General features: G+C 51.9%; 2 protein-coding genes across 2 annotated transcripts; both read right to left on the reverse strand.

The window, feature by feature from the left end:
- Positions 1-551: 551 nt before the first annotated feature.
- On the reverse strand, positions 552-19,143 carry St6galnac2 (ST6 N-acetylgalactosaminide alpha-2,6-sialyltransferase 2). Its single transcript, XM_021213664.2, has 9 exons — positions 18,823-19,143; positions 14,163-14,226; positions 9,846-10,020; positions 8,656-8,824; positions 7,935-8,073; positions 5,513-5,616; positions 3,556-3,639; positions 2,248-2,347; positions 552-1,518 (listed from the first exon to the last, which is right to left on the reverse strand). The coding sequence occupies exons 1-9, from the start codon at positions 18,942-18,944 to the stop codon at positions 1,351-1,353; spliced, it is 1,125 nt and encodes a 374-aa protein (XP_021069323.1). The 5' UTR covers positions 18,945-19,143; the 3' UTR covers positions 552-1,350.
- LOC110332432 (extensin-like) lies at positions 3,640-5,031 on the reverse strand. Its single transcript, XM_021213665.2, has one exon. The coding sequence runs from the start codon at positions 4,507-4,509 to the stop codon at positions 3,640-3,642; it is 870 nt and encodes a 289-aa protein (XP_021069324.1). The 5' UTR covers positions 4,510-5,031.
- Positions 19,144-20,719: the final 1,576 nt, after the last annotated feature.

Raw genomic sequence — 20,719 nt, forward strand, 5'->3', positions numbered from 1 at the left:
TGCCACCACGTCCGGCCGAAAAAATAGCTCTTAAATGGAGCATTGGTAAAGCACACTAATATGTCTGCACATTTGATGGTGAGTGTACTGTAGGTCTAAGGGCAGTCTGCAGAACCGACAGGGCTGTCAATTGGTAGGACAACCATTCAACTGCTGCAAGAGGCTGTGGTTTTTATGGGTAACTAACCCCCAGGCTGGCTTGCTCTACCCCAGACTGGGTCTCAAAAACTATTATCCCTGACTTAGCCCCTTCTGTTGGGGTTGAGATGCGAGCCACCATGGGCACCGTCAGGTGTGGGCTTGGTTTTAGACAGTGTTTAGATGCCCTAGGCTGGCCCTTCCCAACCGAGTAGTGGGAATAAAGGTGCACAGCACCACTCCCAGCTGTCACCAGCAGTTTTCCTAAGCCACAGAACCAGCAGTCAGTGGGTCCTTAGCTTTGGGGAGTTGGCCAATGTGGGTGTGGTGTTTTGAGGCTATCTGGCCAGTAGTCCCTACAGTTTAGGGGCTTCATAAATTGGATGAGACCGAAAATGTCATGGAAAAGCTTGTTGGACTGCATCAGGTGCTGTTTATTGAAGCTGTGAAGTGAGGGTCCATCACTCAGTTTCCTGTTGGTGACAAGGACTGATGTGCCTCTCCAGTGGGACTTGTCAGTGGTGGTGACTTGCACAAGGTGCTAGATACTCCTAGCCTGAGCCTCGGTGCTGGTGCCACCACACCCCTTCCCTCCTGACACTCCACCTTGGAGTTTGTGTCTTCTACTCTACCAACACAAAAAAGACAAAATGGTCATCCATCACTTACCCTACTATCTAGCTTCAAACTACATTCTGCCTCTGGTTCTCATCCTCTATCAGGAGGCAGAAAGGTCCTGTTCCTATAATGCCTAAGGTGTCCTAGGTTGAATGGCTTTGGCATTTGGGACTCAACATGCCATTGGTTTCAGCTGGGGGTGGGTCTCTGCTCGATCCAGGTTCCTAGATAGCCCTGAGTGGTTCCATTAATGTTTCTAGTTGCTCAGGACCAAGTGCTGGCTTTGAACTACTTAGTTCTGAGATGTGCCTGCCCTCCTGTTTGCTGGAGAGCATCATTGTCTCTCAGTTTGAGAGAGTTAATGTTCAGTTTTAAAACAAATCCTACAAAGCAGTCTTCCCTCCCTCGGCTAAGGCCAGAAGAGTTGTCTTGACTGGTGACTGTCGTGCATTGAACAGGCTCTGCTATTACATGACGGGTCTTGTCTCAATGCCCTCTGTTGGGAAGTAGAGGGCCAAGGGGAGTGTTGCTTCTTCCAAAAGTTGAAAGGTCAGAAAAAGTGCTTTTGAGGCACAGAAATCCGGTACTTTGGGGTCAGCGTTGGTACAGCCAAAGGATGCCGGCGTTGTGCAGATCTCGCCATAGCGAAGCTTCCAGGGACAGATCGTGGTTTGCGTAGAATATCAGTGGTTTCTTCTCTCGTTCGAAATAGTGGTCCGAGTATTTCTGGTAGTTGTTTGTGATGAATCCGTAGGCACTGACCTGGCGAGGAAAGTCACGGTTAGTGTTTACTGACTTGGAATAAGTGTGTGCCTGCCTCCAGGCAGGTTCCCTTGTAAAGATGAAGGATCCACCCGGTACTGTGCCCTTTGTACATATTCTCAAAGATGAGTCTTAATCCCGTCCAACAAAAGGTGTAATTAGTAATTACACATGCCTGTGCTCAGACAGTAAGAGCCTGGTTTGGAACTTAAGTGTGACTCAGCCTGAGGCTATCACATCACGTCACTACAATGACATCAGTCAAGAAACATCTGCATTAGAATAGATGAAATGGCCTGGATGGTGTCTAACCTCCATCCCTCATGCTTTTACCAGGGCCACAGCAAGCCATTTTTTTCTTAAGGTCCTGAGGATTGAACCTCCTCCTCCTCCTGCCTCATCTGCATTCCAGTGCTTGCCTTTGAAAACTCACTCAGCCTCCCTCTGACCCTTTGCCTGTCACCAGGCAGAGCCTACCAGGAACCTTTTCCCAGTTTCAATTTTTTTTTTTTTTTTTTTTTTTTTTTTGATGTGGAAAGCAGAACCTGCTGTCCTGGGCCAACTCTAGGATGTCCCCAATCAGTTCTGAGAGTTTACTTTCAGAAGAGCAGTTTGGCCACTTGCCCCTTAAATACCACAAAGGAGGGAAGCGGGACAGGAGGGCGAGGGAGCTGAGGGTAGAACCCACTCTCCTGGCTAACAGGTTCTCCCCATGTCTGGGCCACCCACCTGGTCACAGGTGTGCAAGGCTGTCAGCAGCATGAGTGCTCCCGTGCTAGGCATATACATGTCTCCAAATCGTGTGTTAATCAGCTTGGATTTCAGAAACCTGGAAGGGCATCAGAAAGTTAAAACCTGAGAAGGGGCTGCCAAGAGTTCGGTTAAGTCCAGCCTTTGTCACTCAGCGTGACGACCCCAGTTTGGATGCCGGGAACCCACGTAAAAAGCGGGCAGGTGTGGCTGGCACCATACTCCTGCAGTCCCAGCTGCCCTGTGGTGAGATGGGAAGCAGACAGCAGAACCCCACAAAGCTCAGAAAGGTCAGCCAGCCTGGTGAATGTCACAGCCTAACCTCCATAGGCGGCTGCTTACATGTCTGTCTCTCCTCCCTCTCTCTCTCTCTCTCTCTCTCTCTCTCTCAGCCCTCCAGATAATTTCTTATGTGTGGGAGGGGGTTTCTCTATTGGCTGTTCTGGAACTCACTTTGTAGACTAGGCTGGCCTTGAACTCAGAGATCCACCTGCCTCTGCCTCTCTGCCTCTGCCTGGATTAAAGGTGTGCTCTACAACACCCAGACCTCCCCATAGAGATGTAAAGACCTGAGAAAGACATTCAAGTGTTGAATGCCAGGTTGATGGTTGTGACTTTAGACAACGTTACCCACTCAAACAGTTCAGGAAGTGGCCTTTCTACTCCAACCAATTCTCTTTAGGGAACATTCATGTGACAGACTATAAGTGTGAGCATTGCGGGTGAGCTACTGCCCAAGCTCCCAGTCCACAACTACTGTCTTTACTGTGGTCTCCTCAATGCTTGGACACATAGATTGCCTCTAACCTGAGACCAAAGCTTCTCTCCCCCCGTGGCCTATAGTAGCCATGGATGAGCAGGAAGCCCACCGAGATCCTAGCTCTGAGCTCACCCATGTGATGGTGTCTGCAAGTCCTGACCTCAACTTGGATTTGACACTCAAGCTCACAGGCTTCTGCTGGCCTCCTTCCACCTACTGCTTGAACCACTTTGTTTTGAGAAGTTGGCCTTGGTGATGTAGGGTGGGTTTCTCTATAGTGGGCTGGCTAGCATCCATCGACCATCACTGCTGGACCTGTGCACTGAAGGACATTTGGCAGATCCTTGGCCTCTACTAATGTCATGCCGTCCATGACAACCAAATATGTCCTAACAGAACCAAATCACCCACCGCGTACCCTGCTCAGCGTTGGGAACCACTAATAAGAGCAGCATGGAAGCTGAGCGAGGGAGAGAAGCAAGGGAATGTTGGTTCCCCATCTCCCACCCCTTCTCCATCCACCATACCTCTCTGTCAGGTAGCTGATGAAGTCTGGGTGCAGGAGCTTGAATTTACTGGCAGAGGTTTCCCGTCCGAAATAGGTGTGAGGCCTAGGTCCCACGATAGAAGTGGACAGAGCGTCCAGCACCATCGTATTGAAGGGAGAGTGAGGGTAGTGTTAAGCGCCTGTGGTAGCGGTAGGGCCGGGGCTGGGAGTAGAAGCGGGAGAATGGGGTATAGAAGGTGGCCGGTAGCACAGAGGGAACCACGTGTGGCTTTCCCTTCAGCAGGACCTCCGTCGGTGGAGTGTAGGAGAGGGAGGATGGGGGTGTGAACAGGGCCGGGGGTGTGGGGAAGGAGCACTGGAACTGGGGGATGTGCGGAGGGGGTGGCAGGAGGGGGAAGTAGAGAGAGTCAGGAGGTGGCGGCGGTGGCTGCCTGGTTTGTTGGGCCTGGCACGGGAAGGGGCAGGGGAAGCACCGATTTTGTGGAAGAGGTGCTGTAGGGGGCTGGAAATAGGGGGGCTCTTTCATGAAGCGCGGCACATAGGGGGTGATGTAGGAAGGGATGGTACGGATGGGCCCGATGTAGGAGGCCGAGGTGGCAGGGCTATGGGAAGGGGACCTGGTAAGGGTCACCGGGGGTGTCAGGGAAGGGTTTCGAGAGAGGGCTTTTAGCCCAGTCTGGGAGGGAGATTTGGAGGCTGGGGGGGTAGGGACCTGAGTAGACCCTCGGGGCACATGCTGGACATGGGGACTGGGAGACTGGGAGGAAGCTCGGGAGGAAGGCTGAGAGGCAGCCGGGGTAGGGTTGTGAGAGGTTGGGCGGGAGGAGGCCCCCCGGGTGGGGGAAGGGGAGGGGGCTGAGCCTCCAGAGCTAGGCGGGGGCTGCTGGTTGGTTGGATTATCAGCGTGGTTAGATCTAGACTGGGATGGGGACTGGGTTGGGGATGGATTAGGGGTGTGGGAGGGGGAACTCATTGGTGTTAGGGAAGGTTTATGTCCACCCGGGGACTCTGAAGCAGTTCCCCAAGAGCGCGTACATCACAGTACATCACAGAACCCATCCTCAGTTCTTATGACCTATAGCAACGCCAGGGAACAATTGTTAGGTAATCACAGGGCGGGGGTGGGGCACTCCGCAGGGGCTAGCCTGGGCTCTGTCACAGTGCCCATGAAGAGCACCTCTAAGGTTCTTTGGGAGAATGGGGTCCTTATGTCCCAAGAACCACAAGAGGGGTTCAGTCTTCTGGCCACAGCAGTCGCTTAAGTTTCTAAGCACAAGACACTAAGGAACTCAGGCCGGGTCTCAGATGCCATCTGACATCCAGGAAGTGAGGAAGAGGACATGGCACCCTCTGTTCTCCGCTCTCTGGACAGAGCCCTGGAAGGCAATGTTCCTGGCTCCTGGGAGGAGTGCCTACCTACCAGGGTCAGTGGCACGAATACTGGACCCAGCTCTTAGTTTCCAGAGCTGTGTGTTCAGTGGGCCAGCTGCCCTGTTGCCCATCTGTCCACCAGCAGGACAGCTGGGACAGCGGCCTACAGCTGAGGGGCCAGGTCTGTTAACCCTTCAAGGAAAGACTACCTCTCATCCAGTAGGGCTGCATGGGCCCCGAGCCACCTGAAAGACTAGGGAACCCTGACAAATCCGCCTTTAGCTTTAACTGTGACACTTGAGGTGACCAAGCATTACCGCTTCATTCTCTGGACAGTGTCCCACGAGCCCCCCGCTGTTCACTCCACCCAGGGGTTCCCAGAAGACGCGCCCACTATCAGCCAGGTTACAGTCCCCACTGCTAAATTATGCTGAATATTTAGGGATTATTAAATCCTGAAGAGTTTCCTCTTCCCTTGACATAACTTCTCGTGCCGTAGCCAGGGCTAGAGAGTCATCAGCCAGCTGCTCCACCCAGCCGTGGGTCCTCAGAACAAGGGGAGAAGCAGCTCATGCACCCCCACCCCCACGTCATCAGCTGCTCACCTGTCCCCTTTATCGGGACCTTCTGGAACAGGCACACCCAGGATGGCGGATCTCAGCATCAGGTAATCACGGATGCTGGAGGGGATGAAGATGTAGCGCAGGTTCTGTAGGGGCATCGGACAAGGCCACACTCAACTCCGAGGAAGAGTCATCCACCTCATCTCCCCACTGAGGCTTGGGAAGGTTTCCTCACTAGGCTGCATCCCCACTGGGAGGTTCTTGGGTAGTTTCACTGTAGGCTCACAGAACTTTAATGTCCCTCCCTGTAAGAGGTGACACATGATCGCCATTCCCGTGAGGACTGACAAGACGTGTGACTAACGCATAAAAGCCTTTTTTTGTGCGTGGTTTTTTTTGTTTGTTTGTTTGAAGACGGGGGCTTATATGTAGTTCAGGCTAGTCTCAAAACTCCCAACCCAGCCAAGGAACTGTGGTCCTTCTGCGTCCTGATCCTCCTGACAGACTCTAGACAGGCTGGAGAACTGGCTCGGTGGTTATAAGCACCCGCTGAAACCTTCCAGAAACCTGGGTTTGGCTCCCAGCACCCATGCGGTGGTTCATAACAACCCATAACTCCAGCCCCAGGGGATCCAATGCCCTCTTCTGGCCTTTGTGAGCACCAAGTATGCATGTGGTACACAGACACACACAGAGACAAGTTCCTAAGGCCCAAGACACTGACACACACGGATCTGGGAACTAAGCTAGGCCTAGTATCCATGCCACTGACCCTGGTAGGTAGGCATTCTGCCCAGGGCTCTGCCCAGGAGCCAAAAACACTGGCTCCCCAGGTTCGGGGCAGAGAGCCGAGAACAGAGGGTGCCATGTGCTCTTCCCCACTTCCCGGATGTCAGATGACATCAGCTCTTCGGATCCTTAGGCAAAATACACGCGGTCTTGGAGCCTGGGTTATAAGAAGTTCATGGTCTCCTTCCTCCCTCAGGATTGCTCAGTCTGGGGAAGGGTGATGGTCCTGTCATGAGGACTCTTGAGGGATTTCCAGAAGAGCCGGGTGAGAAAGGCCAGAGCATCCCATGCCCAGCCTGTCTCCTGCTTTCAGAGGAAAGCAGCTCACCGCTGGAGAGGACCTGCGCGAGGACCCCTGCCTGAGCCACTCCCACATTCCTGACGCTGACCTGAGGTGATAAAGTGGGGTGACAGACTCCCACAGACGTACCAGGATCACTTTTGTTTTCCCACAGTAGGGACTCCGTGTACAGACACTATGCCGAGGACACAGTAGGGACTCAGACACATAGAGACACTGTGCCGAGGACAGTTCTGACTGTCCTGATCAGAGGTAAAAGCTTCTAGAAACATGGCCCATCCCTCTCTAGGACCGTAGAATCCCTTATCCGAGATCGATCTCACTCTGAATGTGGCACCCAGAGAGATCAAGGCAGAAAGCACGGTGTTACGGCCGGCGAGTGTGGAGGGAAGATGCAGGGCACAGGGCTCTAAGGCTGGCTCCAGCACTAGCTGTGACCCGGGCACGAGACTCAGTCTCTGTACCTGAGTTTCCTACACAGAGTTCTGGTGAGGGTTCAAGAGGACCCATGTCACTCTCTGAGTGGGTGGTCTGGGGACATGCAAACATCTCCAGAGGGCCTAGATCGGAGTAATTCTAATAGAATGCTTTGGACGTGTTCCCAAACATCTCAGCACCCCCTCTCCCTGCCCCCCCTCCCCCCCCCAAGACAGTCTCATTGTATAGACCTGGCTGACCTGGATCTTGCCATGTAGATGAAGCTGGCCTCAAAACTCACACGGATCTGCCTGCCCCTGCCTTCCAGGGCTGTGACTGAAGGTGCGTGCCATCACACTTGGCAACCTCTCAGTGGCCCTTAACTCTGCCACCGGAAAACAGAGGTGATGATTTCACACGGATCAACCGTGATACTTAGCTCCCTGCCCTGTAACACTCTACACCCTGGAACCCTGGATCAGAGGAGGTCCCCAGTAAACGCCCTCACACTGTGCATAGATGAGGTGCTCTGAGGTGGGCACTCTAGGTTTGAACCTTGGGCCATCTACTGACTCGTCTCCAGAATGATACCGGGCTTCAGTCTCCTCCCAGAGTCAGTAAATATTAACCCTTCTTGGGACTTCCATGCCTGAGAGGCAGCCCTGAGCCAACAGAAAGAACAGGGAACTGTCCAGCAGATCTGCCTTTGGCTATTCCAGAGCTCACTATGTAAATCAGGATGGCCTCAGACTCATTGATCCACCTGCCTCTGCCTCAGGAGTACTGGGATTAAAGGTGTGCGCCTTAGGCCACCCACATGGTAGCCAAGATCTTAACACTACCTATGCTTCCACTGGACAGAGTCTGTGAACCCCAAAGCCTTCCCCACACAAAGGTTCCTAAGAAGACAGCGCCCACCACCGTCAGTCACCACGGTTCGTCCACTGCTGGCCTCACCTGCCCTTGTGGCACAGAGGTGAAGCCCAGTTTGGCATAGGAGACGAGCGAGTTCTTCATGGTGTTCACGGTGAAACCGTAGAAGGAGGTCTTAGTGCCCACGTCGCGCTCAAAGCCTTCGGTTATGGCGCCATTGAGTCTGGCCCCAGCAGAACCCTATCAGTATCTTTGTGGCAATGCCACGCTGTCTGGCTTACTTCCATCTCCATGGCTCCGTCCCACTAGTCCCCAGCTCTCCAGTTTGTGCCACTCCCCTGCCCATGAGAATATCTGTTTGGGCGGCTAGCCTGATCCTCACTTCTTGGGTCCTTAAGGGATGCTCTCTGAATGGGTAAGTCTAGCCCTTGGGGCCCTTCCTCCCAGCTTCCTTTACGCTGTTGGCCGATCCTTGCTTTAGACCAGTAGTCCTCGACCTTCCCAATGTGGTGATGCTTTAGTACATAAAGGTGAGCCCCAGCCATAACATTTCCATTGCTACTTCCTGACTAGTTTTGTCGCTGTTATGAATCGTAATATTAATATCTGCTTTCCCATAGTCTTTCAGGTGACCCCTGTGACAAGGTCCTTTGACCCCCTCAGAGGGGTCACAACCCATAGGTTGAGGACTGCTGACCTATCTTAGGCTAGCAGCTGCTGTGGCCCTTGCCCCGGGGACAGATATTCCCTCTGGACTAGCAGAATAAGGGCTGTCCACCCAGTTCCCTGCCCCTGTCCTCATTACCTGAAGACATAGTCATGAGCGTCGATTTTCTGACCCTGCCGGGACCCATTCAGAATGCCTCCGTTACCCACCACGGCACAGCGAATACAGTTTAGAGGTAGTTTCCTGGGGGCACCAAACAGCTCCGCGCTCTCCGGGCTTTTCAGAAGTCTCAGGGTAGAGGCAATGACTATGGGTGAGGATGAGGGGGAGCCGTGAGGAGCAGGCTGTTGCCGGGCTGACCCCTGGACAGCCTGGCCTGGGACCTATGTTATGGAGACCATCCTAGGAAGCAGAGAGGGTGGGGGACAGTGGGGACAATGTGTGTATCAGGGATGGAGGAAAGGACACGGGGAGCTTAGGTAGCCTGAATATCTAGAATAACTGGTTCTCTAAGACTGGGTTCACTCCAAAAGAAAAGAATCCAAGGCCTAGGGTGGGCCTGACCGTGGTGGTTTATGTCGATGGCCACAGCAGTGCCATGAAGGCCCTTAAACCTCTGCTGTCAGACTATCGTTAAACACTGGTCATACTCCATGCTGGGGAGTGAGAGTCACTGAGTGAGGGAATTTTCTCAGCTTAGTCCTGGCTGCTTAGATGGAGGAGGAAAGGGAGAGAGAAAGGCAGGAGTCGGGCACAGAAGAGCCCACCAGGCTTTCCAGTGACACTGTGAAGGCAGCCAGGGGTGGTGTATACAGTGAAGGCAGCCAGGGGGCGGTGTATACAGTGGGACCACCAGGCTTTCCAGTGATACTGTGAAGGCAGCCGGGGGTGGTGTATACAGTGAAGGCAGCCAGGGGACAGTGTATACAGTGAAGGCGGGGGGGGGGGAGTGTATACAGTGAAGGCAGCCAGGGGGTGATGTATACAGTGGGCAGCTGGGGGTGGTGTATACAGTGAAGGCAGCCAGGGGTGGTGTATACAGTGAAGACAGCCGGGGGTGGTGTATACAGTGAAGACAGCTGGGGGTGGTGTATACAGTGGGCAGCTGGGGATGGTGTATACAGTGGGCAGCTGGGGATGGTGTATACAGTGGGCAGCTGGGGATGGTGTATACAGTGGGCAGCTGGGGATGGTGTATACAGTGAAGGCAGCCAGGGTGGTGTATACAGTGAAGGCAGCTGGGGATGGTGTATACAGTGGGACCAATAGTGGGAAGAAGAGTCTGGCTGAGCCAGAAGGCAGGGAAGAGGCAACAGGTGACGGGTTACCTTCCTGGGAGAGCCCCTGCCATCCGTAGGGGACCTTGTGCTGGCTCAGATTATTCCACAGCTCTTGAGTGAAGAGGCCCTCCCACAGCAGCACCGGGATGGAGAGGTCAAACAGGCTGCGGAAGCGGCGGTCCTTCTGAATGGCCAGGGACAGCGGGTGCTGGCAAAGTCGGCTCTGGGAACGAGGAGAGGAGAGGAGAGGGCTGAGCCCATTAGGTAGATGCCAGGGGTGTGTCTCCCTGGAGCCTACAGACCTCACAGGAATTGGGGAGTGTGAGTTTCCCTTATCCCTCCAGAAGGGACCATCCCTGAATCTTTCCGCTGAGATTGCCTGTGGTCCAGCAGCCTGATAGGACCACGGAACATTCTGGATTTACTCTGGCCACCCAGGCCTTCCTTGCATAATCTGGCTTCATATCCTTCACATCCCACACGGGCAGAGACTGGGTTCTCTGCAACCAGTGACTCGGTGGATTCAAGCCTGGCATAAGAATCTGTCATCCTGATCCCAATCGACCTCCTGCTGGGAAGAATTACAGCCACCCTCCTTCCCTTGGCTGCTCACAGTCAATCCCCCAGCCTTCGTGTCCACTGAGAACCTTAAAATGACACTGCAATGTTTAGACCTCATGTGTCATTCAGGTAGCTTTGTCCCCAGCGGGTGGAGCCAATCATTGAGGAGCATTTGGACCACAAGCGCTCTGCCCTTTATCAGTTAACCTGTAGATGCATTAATAGTTTGATGGCAGCCCAGCATGGTGATGCACATCTTTAATCCCAACATTCCTGAAGCAGAGGCAGGCGGATCTCTGTGAGTTCAAGGCCAGCTGGTCTAAATATGTAATTCCAGGTCAGCTAGGGTTACACAGAGAGACCATGTCTTAAGACACCAATACTAGTACTACTACTACTACTACTAATAATAATAATAATTTGATGATGGGCTGGAGAGATGGCTCAGCGGTTAAGAGCACTGACAGTTCTTCCAAAGGTCCTGAATTGAACTCCCAGCAACCACACGGTGGCTCACAATCATTCGTAACGGGATCTGATGCCCTCTTCTGGTGTGTCTGAAGACAGCTACAGTGTACTCATCATATATAAAATAAATAAAATCTTTAAAAAAATTTTTAATTTGATGACATCACTGGGGATGGCAGAAACTTCTGCAGCGAGGTCTTGCTGGAGGAAGTTAGTCACTACAACATGTTCTGGGGGTTCTAGCTTGCTCCAGGGTCCCCTTGTGTCCTCTCTCCATGTTTACTGGCTGCCATGATGGAAGTGATTCTGTTATCTGCTATCTCCCATGACGTTCTACCTTTAGAAACAACGGATCCAAAGGGCCAGGAAACCACGAGCCAACTTAACTTTTCTTCCTTTAAGGTTGTTTTCTCAAGTTTGTCACAACAACAGAAAAGCTAGGGCATCTACCTGCCTTGCTCAGGAATGAGGTATTTGTGAGTGTCATGAGGATGAGGCCGTTTGGGCTTAGGCTAGCCCTAAATCTTTCAACCGGCCTCCTGAACTCGAGGCTGTGTGGAAAAAAAAAACGGAAGCCATGCAGTGGATGTCTGCAGAGATGGAGTGATAACAAGCCGAGCCAAAGACAGAAGTGGGTGGATTTTTAGAGCTTCAGGGGAAGTTCGTTCCCCTGGTCTGATACTGGCTCTCTGGCTTTTAGAACCAGTGGAGAGTTGATTTCTAGTGGGTTTGCTGGTGTTGTTTTGTTTTTGTTAATGATGCATATGCATGTGTTTACACATGTGAGAGCAGCTGCCCCACAGACAGCCGCAGGCCTCAGATCCCCCCTCGAGTTGGAGGGTCTAGGAGATTAGGGGTGAGCAATCTTATATAGATAGGTAAGGAGACCAAACTTCAGACAAAAGCAGAATGCGCTCACAGCCTGTGCCCTGAGTTGTGGGCAGGAAACAGGATCTCACCTCTGCACTCGGGGGCCCTTCAGGAAAGTAAGTTTTTTTCCATGGTATCAAGTCTCAGCCTAGGGGTGGGGGTGGGGGTGGGGTTGGGCTCTGGGACTTCTGAATAAGCTTCTTTGTTAAGCCCTTGATCAAAGGACAGGGCAGGAAATGGTTTGACAGTGGTTCTGCTCTCTTGCAGCCTAGGAGCATCCCACACGATGCAAAGAGGATGCAATCCAACCCACAGGGCATGTGGGGAGACGGGATGAGGGGCGTATCACTGAGAATGTCTTCAGTGGTGCATTAAACCAGAGACAGACACGGATGTTAGAGAGTCAGACTTGTGAGCCACAGCCAAGGACTACATGACTTTGGCCTAAACCATGACACCTTTCCTTGGAAAGACTGGAGTTTTGCTTGTGGACAGTGGTGTCTGGGGAGTAAGGGCCAGTAGGATGGCAGAAAGGGGTTGTCTGGCACCAGAAGGAAAGCTGTAAGAGCAGGTGCGAGCGGGCGAGCCCCTGACACCGGGAGTAAGGTAGATGGATGCTTTTGTACAGTCCTGCGTAGTGCAGTTCAGTTCCGTGTGTCTCCTACGTTTATCTAGACAGCCTGCATCGTCCTCATCAATGGATGGACATGTCTGATTCTACATTAGTTCTGTTAGATAAACCAGGCACATTCTGGCTCTGATGAAGTCACTTGTTCTAAGCTATGAGTAAATCCCGCTCTCTGGTCCACACTGGGAATACAGCTGAGTTTGTGGCTTCTCAGGACTATACTTCCATCAATAACTCCCCCAGTAAAAGACCCTCTATGCAACCCGAGGTCTGTCTACCTGGCTTTTGGATCTCTAATACCTCATGCATTAAGATGGGATTGTCCCCATTTTGGAGCACCTTGCTACATGTGTTCAAAAGTCACAGCAATGTCTGTTTTAAACTAGCTGGGATTATACATCAATTAACATGAAGCAAAAAACCTGTTAGAAACAAAAATGGCCTGACCCAAGCTCTTAGGATGACTATAGCCTCTTCAGCTGCTGACCACACGCCCACGACCTGTTCTGAACACTGCTTTCTCTCATCAGTTGCCCAAAGTCACTTGTGCTGTCTCTTCTCTGAGTGATTAGTCTATCACTAACCTCTTGAACGCAGGGGTATCTTTTCTCCCTGAGCCCCTCCAGACCTCAGTTAACATATCCAATTTCAGTCTCTTAGGCACCGAAAGCAGTCCTGAAGCCTGAATCCATAAAAGACATTAGCATCCCCCAGTTAACCAGTATGAGGAGCTGGGTGGCAGGGAAGCCTGGCTATCACCCAGTATGTGGCCAGGCCTGGGGTCTGATCAGGCTCCCGTTCGGGTAGCACTGATTGCTGCTGAGTGGGCCTGGTCAAGCGCCTAAGTTTGCCCCTAGAACAGCTCAGTACTATTTACCGTTCTCCTGAACCTTGAGAAAGAACTGGTCTGCGGCGCACCAGGTATCTGGCTATTACTTAGGGTTATGGATCAGAGTCCCTAAGATCCTCGAAGCAAACCCTGGGCGTTTCCCAGATATTGGTGTTGACTCTTCAGTGAGAGAGCAAACTGTGACTTATCATAAGTAGTTTTTTAAAAAATATATAGTAAAGAATCCATTCAACACAAAGATGCAATTTTAAGGGGCTGGGCGGTTAAGTGTGTACTGTTTTTGCAGAGGACCAGGGTTCGGTTCCCTGCGTACACTCTGGATGCCACTCAACGGCCTGTAATCCCAGTTCTAGCGCATCCTATGTTTCTTGGGTATCTGTACACACACATAAGCAAACACATTCATACTACTAATGATACATATTAACAAGAAATGAAATGAATTTTAAAAAGGGGAGATAGTTTAAAGGGGCTTGAGTGATGACTCAGCAGTGAAGAGCACTCACTGCTCTTACAGAGGACCTGAGTTCAATTCCCAGCACCCACCCATAACTGCCTGTAACTCCAGTTCTGGTGGGCTCTGCTGCCTGGATCCCCTGTGACACCTGTACTCACACGTGTGCTTGCGCGTGTGCACGTGCGCGCGCACACGCACATACATACACACACACACACACAGAGTTAAAATAGGGACACAATTAAGACTCCCAAGAACTTTCCAGTCGGCTACAGCCCAGGGGTACTAATCTATCTGCCGTTTTCTGCTGAGCTACAGGAAACACGAGTGGCCGGATCCACAGATGCTTTGAGAAGACCGGTGTTTACCTCTAAGTGGGTGGAAGTACAAACAGATTATACCCAGAAGCCTCAAGAATGTCATTTGTTCTCTTCTCCTCCCCTCCCAGCTAGAACATGCTCAAGCTGCTCCAGAGTGGGGGACCATGAGTGGGGGACCACGCTCAGACCGCCCCAGAGCAGATTACTGTACCTTTCTGTTTTCCGAACTTGGTGGTTTGGGTTCAAAGAATGCTCGTGGGGATGACGCCATGTTCCTGGTGGGGAAAGACAGAGGTAAAGTGGGGGTCTCACCAGCAGCTTAGACGCTTTTAGGCTGATTCCCTCAACTCTGAGGCTGACAGATCGCCAGGGTCCCCATGATGTTTATTTATTTATTTATTTTTTTTTGGTTTTTCGAGACAGGGTTTCTCTGTGTAGCTCTGGCTGTCCTGGAACTCACTCTGTAGACCAGGCTGGCCTCGAACTCAGAAATCCNCCTGCCTCTGCCTCCCGAGTGCTGGGATTAAAGGCGTGCGCCACCACACCCGGCTTATGATGTTTATTTCTTTGATCTTTATTCTGGACCATGACTTCCTCTTTAGATGTACAAAGTACCATCCCTTAATTATATTCTGTCCAACTACAGAAATGAGTCTCTCAGCAAGGGCAGAATTGTGGGGTTTATAGGAATAGGGGTGGTTAAATATGAAAATGTAAAACAGGAAATTGTATCTGCGAGGTCTCCTTCCAAAGCCCCGGGGGTGAGTGTAGCAGTATATGCCCTTAAACCCAGTATTTAGATCGAGACAAAAGGATCAAGGGTTCAAAGCCACCCTCGGCTACTTAGTTTGCATTGTGGCTGAGCAGGTGGCATAGAAGCAAACAGAAACAGCACCGACAGAAGCCTGGGGGACAATTCTTAGGACTGAGGCCATGGGGTGCCTTGCTCCTCGAGTGGCGGGTGTCCAGAGCTCCGCAGATGGTGCATGTGAATCTCCATTCTGGCATCTGTACAACTGTACTTGGGCCACCTGATTGCTGGGAAGGTGCCCAAGAGAACAGCTAAAGTACCCAACGTGAAAAGGCCTTCTAAATGCCAGCCATTGTCCGTAAGGGAGAAAGGCAGGGATCTCGTACCTCTATCAGTCTCTTCTAAAGGGACGTGAGAGGCACAATCACAATTCCTAGGCATGGCGATGCCACAGGGCAGAGGGAGGGAGTGGAGGAAGCCTGTTCAGAGTTCGGTGGCCAGATGCACCCCTCCTTTATTTCCCCAGCAGCATCTGGGAGGCAGGGGTCATGGGAGGACTTGGGGCCTGCAGGTTTGCCTGGGAAACAAAGGTCCCCTGTAAGAGTCCTGAGCTGGCTCAGCCAGTGTGGCGCTTGTGATCTGCGCTTCCCTTCCGTTTCCCAGGTTTCTCAGGTAAGATCCTGAGGGGACAAGGGATGATCCCTTCCTGCTCCTCCCTGCACCCCTCAACCAGACAGATGTCCACCCCTATAATCCTATAGCTCCTCCCTCCTCTAAGGAGCTGAGACCCTGTTCAGCCTCTGCTACTTGGAAGGAACATGACAGACATCCACACCCTGGTCCTGAGGTTCTGATAGATTCCCAGCTCGCCTCTCTACCCTACCCCGACTCTAGTAACTCTGTCAGGCAATAGGCCTGTGACCCCAAAGGGAAACTGCCAGACTTAGGACAAAAGTGACTGCCATGGGCTATTGATAGTGGGGACTCTCCTGAACCCCAATGCCCCTCACCCAAGGCCTCCCAGCTTCCCTGGCTTTGGGGACTTAATGGTCCTCTCTCAGGAATCCATATTCTTCCTGTTACCTAGGGCTCCTTAAAGGGAGGTCGGCACCCGTACCCCTCTATGAAGACTTTGCAGCCTTAGAAATAAGCACAAAAATGCATGTTTTAATAAAACTAAAGGCGCTCGTTAGGTGTGGTGGCACTTGCTGTAACTCTAGCACTCTAGAGGCAGAAGCAGGAGGATCAGGAGCTCCAGGCCACCTTCAGCGATATAGCAGGTCTGAGGCCAGTTTAAGTTTTATGAGTTATTGTCTCACAATGAAGGAAGAAAGTAAACCCACACATATTTAACTTAATGTTTAAAATAAGCATAGAGTGTGTGTGTGTCTGTGTGCGCTGTATGTGAATGTGTTCATTCGTCTGCGTGACAGTGGACAGACACTGTGGAGCACATGTGGAGGTCACAGGGAACATTCCAGCACCCTGGGCGGAAAGGACGGCAGAGCCTGATGATGGGGAAGGGGTGTGTTGTGAAATGCTGTCTCTGGCAGGGCATGGCCACTGCAGTCATGACCCCAAGCAGCTGCAGTTTGCTGCCTGCCCTGAGCCTGCTTGAGTTGTGTGCCCACTGGTGAGCCCCGCAGGCTCCCAAGGACAGACAGCTCCACACGCATGCTTACGAAGACCCCGAAGAAACTCAGGAATTGGTTAAAAGCAAAGGTGGAAAAGAAAGGGGTGCTGGGGTGCTGGTGGGAATGAATGGGACATAAGAGGGGAAGGAGGAGGGGGAAGAGTGATTAGATTACGTTATATACAAGGATAGAATTGTCTTTCTTTCTTTTTTTTTTTCCCCCAGATATCTACCTGGAACTGGTCATATTTTCTTTTTCTTTCTTTCTTTTTTTTTTTTTTTTAAAGATTTATTTATTTATTATATGTAAGTACACTGTAGCTGTCTTCAGACACTCCAGAAGAGGGCGTCAGATCTTGTTACAGATGGTTATGAGCCACCATGTGGTTGCTGGGATTTGAACTCCGGACCTTCGGAAGAGCAGTCGGGTGCTCTTACCCGCTGAGCCATCTCACCAGCCCGTCTTTCTTTTTTTTAATCCCTTGGTTTTTCAAGACTAGGTTTCTCTGTGAAGCACTGGCTGTCCTGGAACTCACTCTGTACACCAGGTTGGCCTCGAACTCAGAGATCCTCCTGCCTCTGCCTTCCGGGTGCTGTGATTAAAGGTGTGCACCACCACTGCCCTGGTGACATATGAAAATTTCAAGGAACAAATTTAATTTTAGAACATTGGCTACAAAAATTTTAAAAAGTTCCCAGATTGGAGAATTCTCTGGAATCTGAGTCTTGTGAATATATGGCTGGGTCCCCCCTAAGATGCAGTGAGAACCCCCTTGGACACTACAGGCCCAGCCATTCTCCTACCTGACTGTCACTTGGCCCTGATCACAAGGACGCTCAGCTTCTGGCCATACTCAGAAAGCCGCCTACCTTGCTGGACTACCTACCCTCTTCCTACAGCCAGGCTGAACCTTAACCCGCCCCTTTCTCCCTCACATTGAGGTTTTACTGTACTGTAGCAAACACCAGCAGAAACAAGGAAAAGGACGGGCTTTTGGTTCCTAGCAGATGTTGTCAGGGGTTGTTGTTGTCGTCTTAGTTTTAGTACTGGGGACTGAACCCCAAGACTTCATCCCTGGAAGCCAAACACTCTACCAACTGAACTACACCCCCAGCCCCCAAATCAGATTTTGAAAGGAAGAAAGATCTCTTGAGAAGGAAAAAGGTTTTGCCAGAATGCACTAGGGAGAGACCTCGGGGCTTTTACCCACTTCACAAAGAACTACAGTCAACTTGGGAATGCTGAGAGCAGCAGAGGCAGTCTTTCACAGGAGAGGGCATGCCAGCTGATCATCCAATACTGAGTGGTCAGCCCTGAAAGCATATGTACAAACTACATGTATATGTGTGTATATGTATGTATATGTGTATGTGTGTATATGTATGTATATGTATATGTGTGTATTATGCATACACATATACATATATGTGCATTACATATGTGTATATGCATATATGTACATATGTACATATATGTATGTACATATGCATGTAACAACAATTAAAAATTAAAAAGGAGGCCAGCAATTTGAAACATCAAGGAGGAGTATATGGGAGACTTCAGAGGGAGGAAAAGGAAAGGGGGTACCAAGTACTTATGACCTCAAAAATAAAAGAAATAATAGCGATATTGTTTAAAAAGGAAAAGCTCCCATGAGGTGTAATCCAGCTGTAACCGACCTCCCATGTGAAGTCATGTTAGGCCCTTCCCAGGATGTTGCCAGCCTGAGCACTGCCAGCTAAGGGGACCAGACTCAGTGATTTGCAAGCGTCTCTCATGTTATTTTGCGACTGATGTGTGTCCTTCAGCCAGACACTAGATACCCACTTTGTTCTCATCCCATCAAGGCTTGCTCAGGAGTGTGCAAAAGCGCTAGGAGGAAACCGGCAGGTTGCTGGGGTCTCTGCGGGCTGCGCTGTGCGGTTTTTCCGGACCCCCTCCCCCAAGCCCAGATTCTAGGTATGGCTTGGTTCACCTTCCCGAAATAAAGCTAAACCCTCTCGAGGCTCCTTCAGGGAGCCAGGTGGAAGGCTCAGAACAAGTTCTGGGTTGTTCCAGACGGAGTTTGCATGTCCCCAGGGCCATGCCCAGATGGAGCTTATCAAACTAACTACTCAAACAAATAGTAGACCCAGATAAAAGGGAGCCAGGTGCAGGCAGGCCTGAGCGCAGAGCCAGGAGTGAGCCGAACAGGAGGAGACTGGCCACCTGAAGAGTAGGACAAAGTTGAAAAACAGGGGACTTGAGTCCCCACCCTAAAAGTGAATCCAGGAAGAAAGTGGCAACAGGGAGCTTCCCAATTAGGCCTGGACGGAATTCACCAAGACGCCAGGGTCGCCAGCGTGCTCCGGGCCGAGCAAAGGCCCCAGGGTCCGGGAGGCAGCCTGAGATTAAGGCGGCAAAAGGCGTGTCGCCGCTTCGAGTCGCTCCAGGGCGTCCGCGCGCGCCCTCCCCGCGCCCTGGGCGCAGCGCCCCGCAGCGCTTACCTGGCGGGAACCTGGGTCTCAGGGGACCGCTGCCCCGCCGAGGAGTACAGCATGAGGAGGATCCCAGAGCTGGTGGCAACGAGCAACAACATCCGAAAGAGCCAGCGACGCGGGAGGTCCATGTGAGTCCGGCCGGGGTGCGCCCCGTCTGCTGCCCTGCGCACAGAGCCCCCAGCCGGAGAGGACGGTCCCAGTGGGACGCGCGGAGGCGGCCGCCCTGCTCTGCCCCGCCCTGCCCACGGCGGGCCGCCGCGCGCCTCCGGGTCCTGCAGCTCCCCCCTGTGTCCTCGCCAGGCCTTAGGTCGCAGCAACTCCAGAGACTGAGCGTCACTAAGGCCGTCGTGCAGCTGCCGGTGGCTGGAGCCTCGAGCTCTGTTCCAGGGATGCCCCCGGGGAACTTCGATGGCGGCCTCCCCAGAGGCTGCTCTCCAACGAGAGCCACACCCCGGATGTACCTATTCCAGAGTCGGGCAGGGATGTTCGGTTCTCACCGTCCAGGGCAAGCTTGTGCAGTGAAGGCTGGGAAGAGCACGAGGAGAAAAGATCTGTCTGATGACTGTGCGCTTAGGGACGCCCACCCCAGGTTTCTGGACCAGAAGCGGGTGGCTGGCAGCTGTGAAGCAATCTAGCTTCCCTCACAAGGACTGAGGACTTGATGAATTAAGGCTCTTGTACCTTGTGTACTTGCAGAAGAATATATTCAAATGATGGAAGGAAACCCCTTAGCTTGGATTTGGGGTTAGAGGTAGAGGGTGCAGGTAGGCAGCCTGCCGTGGGGTGCACTGAGGGGCTTAGGTTGTCATCTCTTTATTTGGTGACTACCCATTGAGATGGAGGACGTCACGCAGGGAGCCTGCGGTGATGGTTGTTACCTCTCTGTTTGGCAACACACAGAAAAGCCAGGCCTCTCCATGCGCTGCTCAGACTTGGCCTGAGAGGCGGAGAGACAGGAAGAGATGGAGCAGCAACATCGCCAGGGGCTGAGGAAACTGGCCTGCTCTTTGGAAGCAGAGCCCTTTCTATCTGTGAGCCATCAGTGAGGTGGTGTGTTCTTCAGTAAGCCATGATGTGTTAGGCCCCAGAGTCAAGAGACTTCAGCTCCCCAAACTTTAATCTGATCTGATAGCTGAGAAAATTGGGGTTCATGAATTGGTATCTGCCCAATGTCAGACCCTGGGTCTGTGGATAAGAGTAGCTTCTTCAGTCTTCTACCCAGTCTTGTGTGGACCAGGACGGAGTCCCTGGAGTGTAGCCAGTCAAATCAACCCTGTCCTTTGTTCTGGAGCTGAGGTGTTGCCGTGCTAATGGCCACAGCTAAGAATTTGTGGTTTCACATTTTGTTTTATATGTCCATACACCTGTTGATGGGCAAGCACAAGTTATTTGTAGAAGATCCCATTCTCTCCTTCTACCAAATTTGTCCCAGGACTTGAACTCAGGACCTTGGGGTTTATCTGCTGAGCCATTTCGATGGCCCCTGATTTCAAATTTTTCCTTTCAGTCTTTGTGCTCTTCCTTTGTCAAAATTGCTGTTACTTAACCCCGTACAGTTCCTTCCCTTCCTGGGGGATGCTCTCTCTCTCCTCCTCCGTGGGAGTTGACCCCCCATCCATGTTAATGATGTAGGTCTACTGTTTTGGTTTTTTTTTTTTTTTCAGTGTCCCATGGCAACACTTCCCGGACCAAAGCATCGTTCTCACTCCTCCCATCCAGTCTCTCCGGACACCTCCGGTTTCTCAGGAGCTTTCTCTCTCCGGGTCATAATCTGTGCTGCTGTCTCAGCAGCAGTGCAAATCCACTTGTGGGCTTGGCTTTCTGCCCAGCCAAAGTCCTATACAGATTCATGCTTGGATCTGCGCTGCAGCGCTCCCTGCCCCCATGTGCCCACTCATTCCAA

This window comes from Mus pahari, chromosome 14 (genome assembly GCF_900095145.1).
Source record: "Mus pahari chromosome 14, PAHARI_EIJ_v1.1, whole genome shotgun sequence".
In the NCBI taxonomy this organism is placed as follows: Eukaryota; Metazoa; Chordata; class Mammalia; order Rodentia; family Muridae; genus Mus; species Mus pahari.